The sequence below is a fragment of the Halyomorpha halys genome, unplaced genomic scaffold (assembly GCF_000696795.3).
Source record: "Halyomorpha halys isolate HHAL.00 unplaced genomic scaffold, Hhal_1.1 Scaffold210.1, whole genome shotgun sequence".
In the NCBI taxonomy this organism is placed as follows: domain Eukaryota; kingdom Metazoa; phylum Arthropoda; class Insecta; order Hemiptera; family Pentatomidae; genus Halyomorpha; species Halyomorpha halys.
This window is the reverse complement of record NW_027113191.1, coordinates 387,680-400,306: the sequence shown is the minus strand read 5'-3', so window position 1 is coordinate 400,306 and position 12,627 is coordinate 387,680. Positions and strand designations below refer to the sequence as shown.

Here is a 12,627-nt window from a genome sequence, read left to right as displayed (position 1 = left end):
ATGAACTAGCGAGGTACACTGAAAGTGATCTAAAGTGGGACTAGTTTAATAAGTAAACATAATGAACTAGCGAGGTACACTGAAAGTGATCTAAAATGGGACTAGTTTGACTCAGTGGAACAAACCTAATATTATAAATCACTAGCATAATTTGATGAACTTAGTTCTTGTTCTAGCTTCCACGAACTAGGCTTTTATGACTTAGCAGCAAGCATAGACTACATCCTAAAGGCGACCGGGCACTCTACTCTCTATTACATTGGCCATTCCGAAGGAACAACCCAGTTCTTCGCCTTAATGTCAAGCCGACCCACTTACAACCAGAAGGTGATTCACATGTCTGCTCTAGCACCCGTGGCGTTTATGGAAAATATTAGTGGTCCGGAGAGGTTTAGCACCATGTATGGCTCAGGACTGGAAGTAAGTTCTCTACTATACCATGTATTATATTTCAGGTTTGGGATTAATCTATACCTCCATTATATGTCTAAGTAATCGAATTAACTTTCTAATAAAATCCTAGGATCAAGGTTAAATTTATAGGTAATGTAGTAAGTACAATTGCTATGAATTTTGATCTACTACAACTGACTTAGCTGATATTTACGTTTCCTTTTGTTTAGTCCATCTTTATTTTGTTCCTTTATATGATGAAAATTGAATCCTATAACTTGAAAAAAATTCAAAAAGAACATACAAGCATGTGAATACCGACATTTGTTGTTTCCTTTGTTTACCAAGAATTGTACAAGTCTTGGATTTGTGTTGCTGAGCGAGTTAAAGCGTCAACAATAACTGATTAGTGACTGAAAAAAACTCTAAATTATTTAAATCTTGTGTAACTCTCATGAATTGTCAAGTTACCCAAGGTTCTTAGTTCAATGGAATGCATCTATTAATTTTTTTGATGTTGATAATATTTTTGAGATTGCCAACTTTGGAAGGCCACTTTGCTGTCAACGCCCCTTGTATTTTATCTTGCATTATATTCCAGGCATTCTCAATCCTTGTTAAATTATATTTTTAACTGATCCATTTCTAATCAATTTAACTGATTCATGTTACATTTGTAATCAATTTAACTGCTTCCAATGTTACACTCATACTCAATTTTTTTGTTCTTGACTAGTTATTAATTTCAAAAACTTTCAATATTCCATTTACGTGTTCTGCATATTTTTTGTTTTTAAAAATAACGGTTTGATCGAGCATAGCACCCCGGACTGCTAAACCAGATCCTTAGGTACTTCAGGAAGAGGTGTTAAGGTTACTGTAACAATAGGTGTTTAGGTTACTGTAACAACAGATGTTTAGGTCACTGTTACAATAGTTGTTTAGGTTACTATAAAAATAGGTGTTTAGGTTACCGTAACAATAGGTGTTTAGGTTACTGTAACAAAAGGTGTATTCATCATCTTCAGTTAAACATGTTAAAGCAGACCCTTAGACCTGGACAAACGATTAAATTTGAATCCTCACACAAAACTGAAAAGACAGCAAACTGCTTATAGATTCGGACTATTACAGCACTTACTAAACAAACGATCTAAACTTCCAATCCATTACAAAAGACTTATTATCTACATGACCATAATAAGGCCTATCTAGACTTACTGGTGTGAACTTTGGGGCTCCATTAAACCGTCAAATTCCTCCTATATCCAATCCTTACAATCCAAAATCCTCAATTTACATTCTCACAAATAAAATCATCCTTAAAGACCATAATGTTCCTTATGCAACCGATCTAGCCCGAACCAGATATCAATACATTCATTATAAACTTCCTAACCACCCAAACCAACTTGTTTCTAACCTTGCTTCCTCTTCCATTCCTGACAATCCTCCGAGGCGCCAGAAAAGAAGATGGACCTGCTAACATAGAAATATTATTTGAGTGCTACTAACGGGTAGTTTCTCTCATTTATTTTAACATTGTAATCTGAAATCACATTTACTAAATATATTTTAATTTTATATACATAATTTATGGTTGGACAAGGCCTGTATACAACACTAATCCTAAATCCCCATGTAAATAAACCTCAATAATGTCTATAGCATCACAGAGGTAATAAACCAGTATCTTTCTAGTAAATGTGCGGTTTAGTTCTGTTCCCTCTTTTCCTTTTTGTTCAAGCCTTTTAGTCCAAGTGCTCGTAAGTGGTGCCGAGACCCGGATTCTGATTGAATATTTTCCACTGAATGAAGATTTTTTCTCCTTCTATATCTTAATTTTTTTTTTAATCAAAATCTTTTTTATAAAAACTTCAACGATTGAACATTTTTTTTTTAAACTGTTCTCTCATCCGTGATTTTTTTTTCTTTCACCTCGTTCATCTTTTACTTCGCCTTTTACATTTTATTTTTTTTACTGACCAAGATGGTTAATGGTGATGGTCAATCACAACCACAGCCAGTTCTACAAATCCCGGTTGCGCAACCGGCTCCTGGAGTTCCTGCGGCCCCGGCTGTTCCGGCAGTCCCGGCGGCGGTTCCAGCACTACCCCCTACCAGAGACCACTCCAATATGTTGGCTAAAATGAAAGTGATAGCAGTAACCTCTCAGGATATTAGAAAAGCTATCTCAGACTTGGAGAGGTTCTCAGGCGAAATCGGTGAGTTAAATCACTTTACTAAAGGTGAAGATCGCATCATGGAGAGGTTGGCAGCCAAGGTCTTAGAGGAGTTGCTGGACAAGAATAACGCGATTTCCCTCAAGGCAGCACTCATATGGCGGATCAAGCGAAGTGTTTTGAATCATATTCAGGCAGACGAGGAAACAGCATGACCACTAGTGAAGGAAAGATTAAAGAAAGCCTGTGGAGGAGGCAGATGGTCCCCAAAGGAAGACATTTTCTACATGGTGTGGGAGAGGAGAAAGCACGGGCAGTCTAACGGACAGTACGCAGCTACGCTGTTAGGACAGTTTAATCTGACACAGAAAAGATGAGAGACGACTCCATAATGAAGGTGCAACTAGTGAAGGAGACGAATAAAAGGGAAGGTTTACCACGGGACCGCACTTTCGCGGAATGTGCTCAAGATATGATCGACGCGAGCGCTAGAGAGGAGGATGCAAGGATGGATGTCGATGATGGAGGATGGAACGGAGTACCGTACCACCGCACAAGGAATCCATCAACACCATGGAAGAGAAGAGAACCCAGAGATAGTGGTACAGACAGAGGCACGGGTAAAGACGGCCAAACCAGGGCAGAATACGCAACGGAGGAGGGAAAGAAGACAGGATGTGCCATGGTTGCGGAAAAGTAGGACACCTGGTGCCCCAATGCCCCCGCACTAGGTGCTTTGAGTGCGGCAATGAATGCCACATAGCACGACAGTGCCCTTGTATGTACAGAAGGGCAGAGACGGGACCAGGGGAACCGATGGAAATAAATTTCCAGGGGATACGACGGAAAAGACGAGAGGACAATAGACCTAGTGAGTCCTCTAGTGAAACCTCAGGAACGGAGAGGGAAGGAAGAGGAGGACGAAGCAATAAACCGCCATGCAGTAGATGGCGCCGAGTGAGTGAGGGTAGGAGATCAATGCAAGAGAGTTGTGGAGGGTGCCAGGAGAGGGGCTACCGCACACTAGAGGTTTTCAATATCAAAGGAGAGATCAGTGGTCTGCCTACCATCAAGGTGAGCGGCGTGAGATGCCTCGTGAACACGGGGAGTTCCCACACCATCCTGTACCGGGAGGCGCTGAGGCAGCTGAGCGGCGGTGAGAGGAAACTCCAGATGGATGTCCAAATATGTCATTGTCAATTAATCACCCTGGGTGGGCCCTGAAGAGTTGAAGGGGAGGCGGACATTGATTTACGGGAATGGGGGATCGAAGAAGGGGTATTGAGGGTTCATATCGTGGAGAAAATGCCCCGTGAATATCAGGCTATTATAGGTTGCGATCTATTAGGGAAGGCAAGTGCAGGGATTAGGAATAACAAGGGTCTTTGGGGGATTCGGAGAGGAGAATTCGGTGTCGCGAGCTTCAACTGGGAGAAACCAAACGGATAAGTGCGATCCAAGGAGGGGGGGAGGAATAGGAGACAGGGAATAAAGGGCAAATATGCAATCCCCCTGAAACAAGATAAAATTACTTACGTAAAAGAGAGGAGGTCTCAACATGCGCTTAGACAGCATATCCGGGAAGAGTTAGAGAATCTAAAAAAACAGCATCATCGTAGACCTCCCCATACAACAGCCCTCCATGGGCAGTGCGGAAGAAGGGCATACATATGGGGGGGGGGAGACATACCTATAAAAGTAAGGTAGTAATTGATTACCGGGGCCTTAATGAGAACACGGTAGACCGCGACTAGAAGATATCTTAGATAGACTGGGTGGGGCAACGATCTTTAGTACTTTAGATCTGAAGGCCGGCTACCACCAAATCAAGATGCACCCGGAGGACACAGCACAAGACAGCTTTTACATTCGAAAGGGGGCATTACGAATTAACGAGGATGTCCTTCGGACTAAAAAAAGCTCCCATCACGTTCCAACGATTGATGGACGATTTTTTACGGGGAATCGACGAGTCCATGTGTCAGGTATACATGGACGACCTGCTCGTTTTTAGTAAAACGGAGGAAGAACATGTGTCCCACTTTTTTTTTTTTTTGCGCAAGGTGTTCGAACAGGTCTGGAAATTTGAGTTAAAGTTATCGTGCGAAAAATCAATATTGGGGAGAAACCAGATAAATTTTTTAGGGCACACAATATCGGAACAGGCAGTCAGGCCTGAGGCAAATAAGGTAGAAACTATCAGGAAAATGGCGATTCCAACGGATGTTAAGGGAATCAGGAGATTGTTGGGCGCTCTGAATTACTATAGACGATTCGTACCGGCGATGGCCAGGTATCTGGTACCCATCAACAACCTTCTGAAAAAGGGGAATGCATGGAGGCACTTCAGAAGGAACCGATGTTGACATTCCCTGACTTTGAACGTACATTTATCATCACCACGGACGCAAGCGAGTACGCGTTGGGTGCGGTACTGTCGCAGATTGCGAGGGTGGAGAGCGACCGGTGGCGTACGCTAGCAGGCGGTTAACAGATGCAGAGGCAAGGTACAGCGCACTAGAGCGAGAACTATGCCTAATGTGTGGGCGGTAGAACATTTTCGCCCCTATGTTTTCGGGATGAAATTCCGGGTACATACTGATCACAGACCGTTTCAATGGGTTGGGAAGCTTAAAGAGTCCTCGGCTAGAGTCACCAGATGGAAGGAACTGCTGAACCAGTACAACATCGTAATCCATTACAAACCATGAAGAAAATGTAGTAGCTGACTGGCTATCCCGCGCGATCACCGTAAATACAATAGAGGAGGAACAACCACAGACGTCAGGAGAGGTGAGACAATTTTTGCGAGAATGGACGCCAGGGGAAAAAGAAACGCAAAGCACGACGGGGAAGGACCATGAGCCATCATCCGAGAACGAAAGCTCCACTCAGGAAAGACCAACAGAGATGGAAGAGCGAGAGGAGGTGGTGAACGATAAATCACACCAAATAATTTGGAAGACAAGAACTTCCGGACCCATGAACATGGACTTCGCTAAATATGATAAGATCTCAATCACTACTATTTGGTCGGCACCGGGTATAAGGAATGATCAGATCTGCCGAGCGTTATAAGATGCATCCAAACCGGGGCAAACATACCATCTATACGTCGGGAATGGTGTGGTTTGGGAACACACCGTTAGTAGAATTACAAATCGACACTTTCACCTGGAGGGGCTACAAGTGGGATACAGTGATTGACCTGTTTAGCAAAGTGGCCATGGCATATCAGATTCGAGAAAAATCGGCCGAGGCGGCATTGGGAGCGCTGCGTTTATGGCTCCAGTTCTATGGAGTACCGGAAAGGATATCGTCTGATGTGGAACAGGAGTTCGATAACGCCAACGTCAGAGAAGAAATTAAGGCTTTGGAGGTAAGGTGGCATCCAAACACCCCATGACACCCTAAGAGCAGGGGGGTATAGAGAGGCTCCACGGTACGTTAAGCGATCACTTGCGGGTGTACCAGCTATACCAGCTAGATTAGGGCCTAGAACCAGACGAGGCTATGATAAGAGCTATAGCAGCCTACAACCACTCTCCACCAATGGTAACGGAATTCGCTCCATTCGAAATTCTGTTCGGACTTAGAGGGCGCAAACGCGATTTTAGAAACAATGTGATTGATGGAGAAGAGATCGTTGGTAACGGGATGGCACAGAGAAAAACGTCGGACAAGGTAAGAGATAGAATCAAAAAGGAGAAAGCAAAACGCGTGGCTTCATAACGAGGGTGTACGTGACATTGTAGGGAAAATTGGTATAGGGACAGTGGTTTACCGTAGAGTGAGCTCTAACAGGGGTAAGGAGCCGCTAAGGTATGAGGGGCCATTCAGGGTGATTACAATTAGAGAGCATAATATAGTAACAATAGAGAGTAATAACGAACAAAAAAACGAAGGACAACACATCATTTAACGAAATGAAAATCGACTGTAAACCATATGTTTTTATTGTTTAAAAAGGCATATGTTTTTCTTTTGTTTTATACTGAAAATAGACAGACAACTTCTTAACGTCTCACTGCATACACAGATCTTTTCTCCTCACTAGGCACTCGTAGTTGCCAGCATTCTGGCCATCTTCGCCAACTAAATCATCTTAGACACGGCGGGCGAACTTCTTCGATTCATCCTCCAAGAGGACAAGGCGGGCGGACGTACGTCCCTTTTGTCGATCTACTTCCACGAGAATATCCACTCAGAACAACCACGACCGGAGCCCCACCATTCACGGGTGATTTTTTCTTTTGTTCAATCAATTTTATTTTGTAATAGTGTTAAGCTTTCTTTTTTTTTTTCTAGTTTGTATATTTTGTGTTCCTTTTTATTATGTTTACTTATTTAAAAATACAAAAATAACAAAATTCGGCTATTCTTTTCTTTTCACGGTTGGGCTAGTAAAGGTTCCAATAATTCTAAAGATCTTCCTCAAAACTCTGGAGTCGCAGACACACCTCCCTGTTCCAATTCTACGTGCCACTCTAGTTCACTGGGTCATTGTAGTAAATTTTTAAATTCCTTAGTGGTACAACACAAAAATCTTTCTGTCTGTTCAGCAGTGTCAGAGCCACTTATTAACATTTCGTTGGAAGTTACATCCATACAAACTCACTCACAACAGTTACCCTCTTCTTTGGGGTCTCCTAACAGTCCTCATGGTCCTACTGGGCTCCAAAAGCCTGAATCACTAAGGTCAGATCGTTCCACTACATCTGATCCTAATAAATATAACGACATTTCGTTAGAAAATATTTTTTTCCAAGACGAAACTCCAGGATCAAAACGTCCAGCTGCGTCAAATTCTAGTCACGCCAGCGACATTTCGCTGGTAAATAATTTTCCTCAATTTCACTCACAACTGCGATGCATATCCAACAGGTCCCCAATCTGTGGTCAACCTGAATCTACCCGCCTGCCTCAGCCTGAAATCCTAAAATCTAATCAGTCTACTCCGTTAGACGCTGATAAAACCAATGACATTTCGTAGGATGTTACCTTTATACAAAACCACTGCAGTTCTCTTGGTCCCACCGATCTCCATGACCTTGATCCCTTGAGATCAGATCGTCCAGCTTCATCTGATCTTAGTAAATGTAACTAACTACTATGTTGTAAATGTAACTATGTAACATTTCGTTAGAAGTTACATTCCTCCGAAATGGTTCATTACGTCTCAACCCCAAGAGGTCCCTACTCACTGATCAAAAACTTCTCCTAATTAGTGTTTTTGAGTTCAAAACTCATAGATCTAGACGCCCAGCTGCATCAGGTCCACACCATACCAACGAAATTGCATCAGGACTTCATTATCCACGAGATGATGCACTGCCGCACCTTACCTCCAAGTGGTAAGAATTACCGCCTTCCTCCTGTTCGCTACGTAACTCTCGAAGAGGCCCTGCAGCTGAAAAGGAAACTCATATATTTCCTTCGATTAGGTGGCGAACACATTGCTCATCGGCATTGCAACCACCCAACTCGGTCATCATAACCAGGGGAACGTAGGAAGCCGATAATTTTCCTAGGTGGTTGTGCAAGGTTTGCAATGTTCATTAGAATTAAGTTCCCCATAATATTCCTGTGTGCTTTTTACCATCTTTATTTATTTTCTGCTGTCGTCTCAGATGCCTCACAATAAGATTAATTATTACATGCACCAGAGATCTCGTAAAATTAATCCGCCTTCTTTCATCACTTTCGCCATTCCAACCACTCAATTCTGTTGTTCACATATCCTCTTCATACCTTAGTCTTACCCTTCGCGCTTTTCCATGATTTCAACGGCTTTCTCTGGGCAGCATTCCATGTGGTATCAAATACCTAATTTCTCTGTTACTAGATAAATTTTAAACGGGCGGAATGGTGTGCTCTTTTATTATGCCACTTGTTCAAATCCTGCTGCAGTCATAACCCTGCTCAACCTGAGGAAAGCTCACTTTTTACAAACCATTCTCAACTATCGACCTCTTACTCCCTTGACCAATGAACCCAGCATTAACAGACTCCTTGCCACGCCAGAAGATGTTATGGAGAACGTTAACCTACTGAAGCGATGGCCGGTAGTGAAGCAAATCTCTCAACACTGTTGGCAAAGATCGAGAATAGAGAATTTGCAACAACGGACATTACCAAGAACAAACCTTAACATCAGTGACCTCGTAGTCATAAACGAGGAGTATACATTTTTCAAGATTTGGCCTATCGGAAGAATCATCGCCACGCATTCTGGGCAAGATGGGATCGTGAGAGTGCCAAATCTAAAAACCAAAAACTGGAGAATGTCAGCAAGGAATTATCAAACTAGCTCTCCTTAATCCCGTTAGTATCAATTTAAAAATTTTAACAAATTTTAGGTGGGCGGTATGTTGCGGCCAACACATCATTTAACGAAATGAAAATCGACTGTATAACATGGATTGACATAAAAACCAGGCATAGAAAATGTTGATTGGTTATTCCTACATAGCTTGGAACCCATATAAATGTAACTGACATACCCATATTGTGTAACTTGAGCTCAATGAGTCTGTAATTATTGTTATGTTGGTGTGGTTCAAAGACAAACAGAAGTGAAGTGTTTCTGCTATTGCATTTAGTTCGGAAGTGAATAAATTGCATAGTTTGTGGAGTTTAACTTCATTATTTTTTAGTTTTCACTTCAGTAAAAGATAACTTATATTTACACTAATATATTTAATGAAATATGTTAAAATATTAATCCTATAATATTGATTTCAGAGGTTTTCAAAGTTGTTCCACTCTTACAGCGTATTCTCAGGAACTTTAACACATCTTCTTTTTAAATTATTGTGCAATTTAAACTTAACTAGCCAGGAATTATGCAACCATGTTATCTACTTGACTTCAGGGCAAGATCCTAAGCAACTTAACTCGGTAAGGCAAAATACAAATAATTTAATTAATTATTTATATTAGTTATATCATCTGTATGTTTTACATATTTGTTTCAGACTCTGATACCTACTATCACAAGTTTCGTTCCCGCTGGGACATCGATAAAACAGCTTGTTCACTATTCTCAATTGGCCCACAACGGTTTGTTTCATTTTAAGTAATTATATTCTCCATATTTACTAATTTTTCTTTAATGTTCTGTTGTTATCACTTAAACAAATCTCTCATTTTCTCCTTGGACAGACTTCGATGACAATGTGGTATTTGACGATATAGAAAAAAAAATTGAAACAATGTTAATATTATTGTCAGTCAATTCAGAAACCTGTGAGGTATATCTTTTAACTAATATAGATATAGAATCAATTTTTAATTTTACTTTTAAAAACTAAGTCAGACTTCACTATATCAGTCCCTAAGCTCCTATCCACAGACTAAACCACCTACAAATGACTTTCCTTCCAAAAATGTGAAAATTCCTACACAGGTCAATCCTAAACTTCCTCTTCGGTCAATCTTTTCCCCGAACCTCCAGTAACCGAGGATACAATTCAACAATCCCAAAGAAGAGTTCAATCCCTACCTAGACCAACCTACACTCATGTCCATGATCAAACCTTCTATTCCCAAAACAGCCAAAATGCACCTGAAAGAATAGGTGCTCTTTCCTCCTTCCTTCGTGATCTTCAAGACCCAATCAAGCCTCTTATCTCACTCCTAACCAGACTCCTTAATGAAATACCGTTCAATTTAACTATATGAACAAAAGCACCTTAAATATACTTTTATGGAATGCAAATGGACTACATAACCACCGAGACGAACTTGACATATTCCTCCATGAACATTTCATCGACATAGCACTACTGACTGAAACCCATTTCACAAAGCATTCTTACTTCAACGTACGGGACTATATTATAGAACATATAGAACAGATCACCCTGACAACACATCCCACGCAGGTTCTTGTATCCTTATTCATAAATCTTTACCTCACTCCCTTATTCCTTCCACTCCGTCTGATATTATTCAATCAACATCCGTCAGCTTATCCTCTCGCCCGTTTAACATCACACTTTCAGCTTTATATTGTTCTCCAGGTATTTCCCTTTCCTATAGCCATCTTGACTCCTTATTTCGGTCCCTTGGTCTGCGATTTATTGCTGGAGGAGATTTCAACGCCAAAGATCAATAGCAGAACGTACAATACTCGTGGTAGGACTCTTTCCCAGGCACAACGGGGAACCATCAGGAGTGAGACAGTTTCTACAAGAATGGACGCTGAGAGAGGAAGAAGAACAGAATGTGGCGGAGGAAGACGATAGGGAGGAATCTTCGTCTAGTATAATATGGACATCACGTACAAGCAGGTAAAGACAATGTTGTTGCAGACTGGCTCTCAAGGACAATAATGGTCAATGTGGTCGCCGATATTCAGGGACAAATATCTGGACAAGCTAGACAGTTCTTGAGAGAGTTGACCCCGGAAGAAGAACAATAACCAGGCACAGAAAAATCGGAAAACATAGGAGAGACATCTAAAGATGAAAACTCAACTATGGAAATACCTGCCAAGATGGAAGAAATTGATGAAATCATTAATGATAAACGACGGCAAATCATATGGAAAACCAAAACCTCGGGACTACTGAAGATGGAGTATGGAAAATACGTCAGCAATAATATTGTGACTATATGGTCCCAGCCTAGTCTGAGGGAGAACCAAATCTGCAAAGCACTAAAAGATACTTTGAAGGCCGGACAAACCCATCATCTATACGTAGGAAATGCAGCGCTGTGGAATAAAATTCGGCGTCTTAGGCGGGCGGAACAGATTGCGGTTGGCCGGTTGTTTATAGGATAATGGCAGAAAATCTCCGTGACGCGGAATGCCAAAAGGAGGTGACCCTCGCGTATGATCAGGGGAAGACCAACAATAGAGGACTGAACAAAACGCTACCGACGTTGCGACGTCGATACTCCTGGTGAGATATGGAGTACAATTCCAGAAACTATCGGTATGCATGACTGCGAAATATGATAAGACACCCAACTCAAGCGGTCCAGGAGGAGGCGCCCATTGCAAAAGCACCACTTAGTGATCTCCAAGCGGATTTGTTTACGTGGAAGGGATACATGTGGGTCACAGTAATAGACGTATTTAGCAAACTAGCTTTAGCGTTCGCAGTGATAGAGAGGTCAGCAGAAGCGGTGTTAAGAGCCTTGCGCACGGAGTTTTTTCCTTTTGAGATTATTTTTGGACTGCGGGGACGTCGGAGGAATTTCCAAGATACAGTGACTTAGGAGAGTAATATCGCCGTTAAGTGCACGGTAGAAACGGAGAAGAGTTACTAGACACAATCTCAGTGTTTGTAATTTAATGGACAACCTTAAAATTGGTACGGTGGTGTAACATTGTATTGTTACCATAGAAAGCTGAACTGAACCGAAAAAGCGAAGAACAGTTCACCTGGAACAAATAAAGCTTCCTACAACAGCGGTATCATGGTGTACGAGATTGTACTCGCCTCCCTTCTGAAGGGCAATATTGTAAAGTTGTAAAGTTTTTATTTTTTCATTCTGTACCTTTTAGGGACTTAATAAGAGCACGTGAGTATAAATATCAGTGATTCATGTATTGTAATTGTATTTTTTTTGTTTTGTCAAATTTCTTTTTTTTCCATAGAGTGCTGTTATTTTGAATCCTATTTCTGTAGTTGTATCTTTTTTATTGTTATTGTATTTGTAAATATCTTTTACCTTAGTATATAATAGAGTTTACGAGGATTGTTCGTAAATTGGTGGGGGGAGTTATGGACTGTCAGCTGACAGGTCTATTCTGCTGATCGAGTAGAAAACAGCTGACCGACTGTAGATAAGTTAAGTATTGGCGAAAGCAAAATGTCAAAAAAGAGAAGGAATAAGATCTAACTCGCTTGAACTGCTGTAAAACACTAACTTTATTGTGTTCGCTACATCTCTTATATACCCTTGATCAGCTGATCCCCTCAGTCAGCTAACATCGAAATAACAGCTGACTCATACCGTAGCTCCCCCCCACCAGTTTACGAACAATCCCCGTAAACTAATACTGTATAATATAATAACATAGAAAACAAGAACAATA

At 41.3% G+C, this 12,627-nt stretch overlaps 1 protein-coding gene across 4 annotated transcripts in view; it reads left to right on the top strand.

Annotated features, from left to right (window-relative positions):
* Positions 1-12,627, top strand: part of LOC106679598 (lipase 1) — a 44,590-nt gene that overhangs the window by 16,417 nt on the left and 15,546 nt on the right. For 2 of the 4 annotated variants that reach the window (XM_014418848.2, XM_024362867.2), the window contains 3 exons: positions 177-420; positions 9,321-9,476; positions 9,554-9,638. In XM_014418848.2, coding sequence (XP_014274334.1) covers positions 177-420; positions 9,321-9,476; positions 9,554-9,638 — 485 coding nt within the window. Of the gene's footprint in view, positions 1-176; positions 421-9,320; positions 9,477-9,553; positions 9,655-12,627 lie in introns of all 4 variants that reach the window. The other 2 variants (XM_024362865.2, XM_024362866.2) reach the window with 1 other exon arrangement.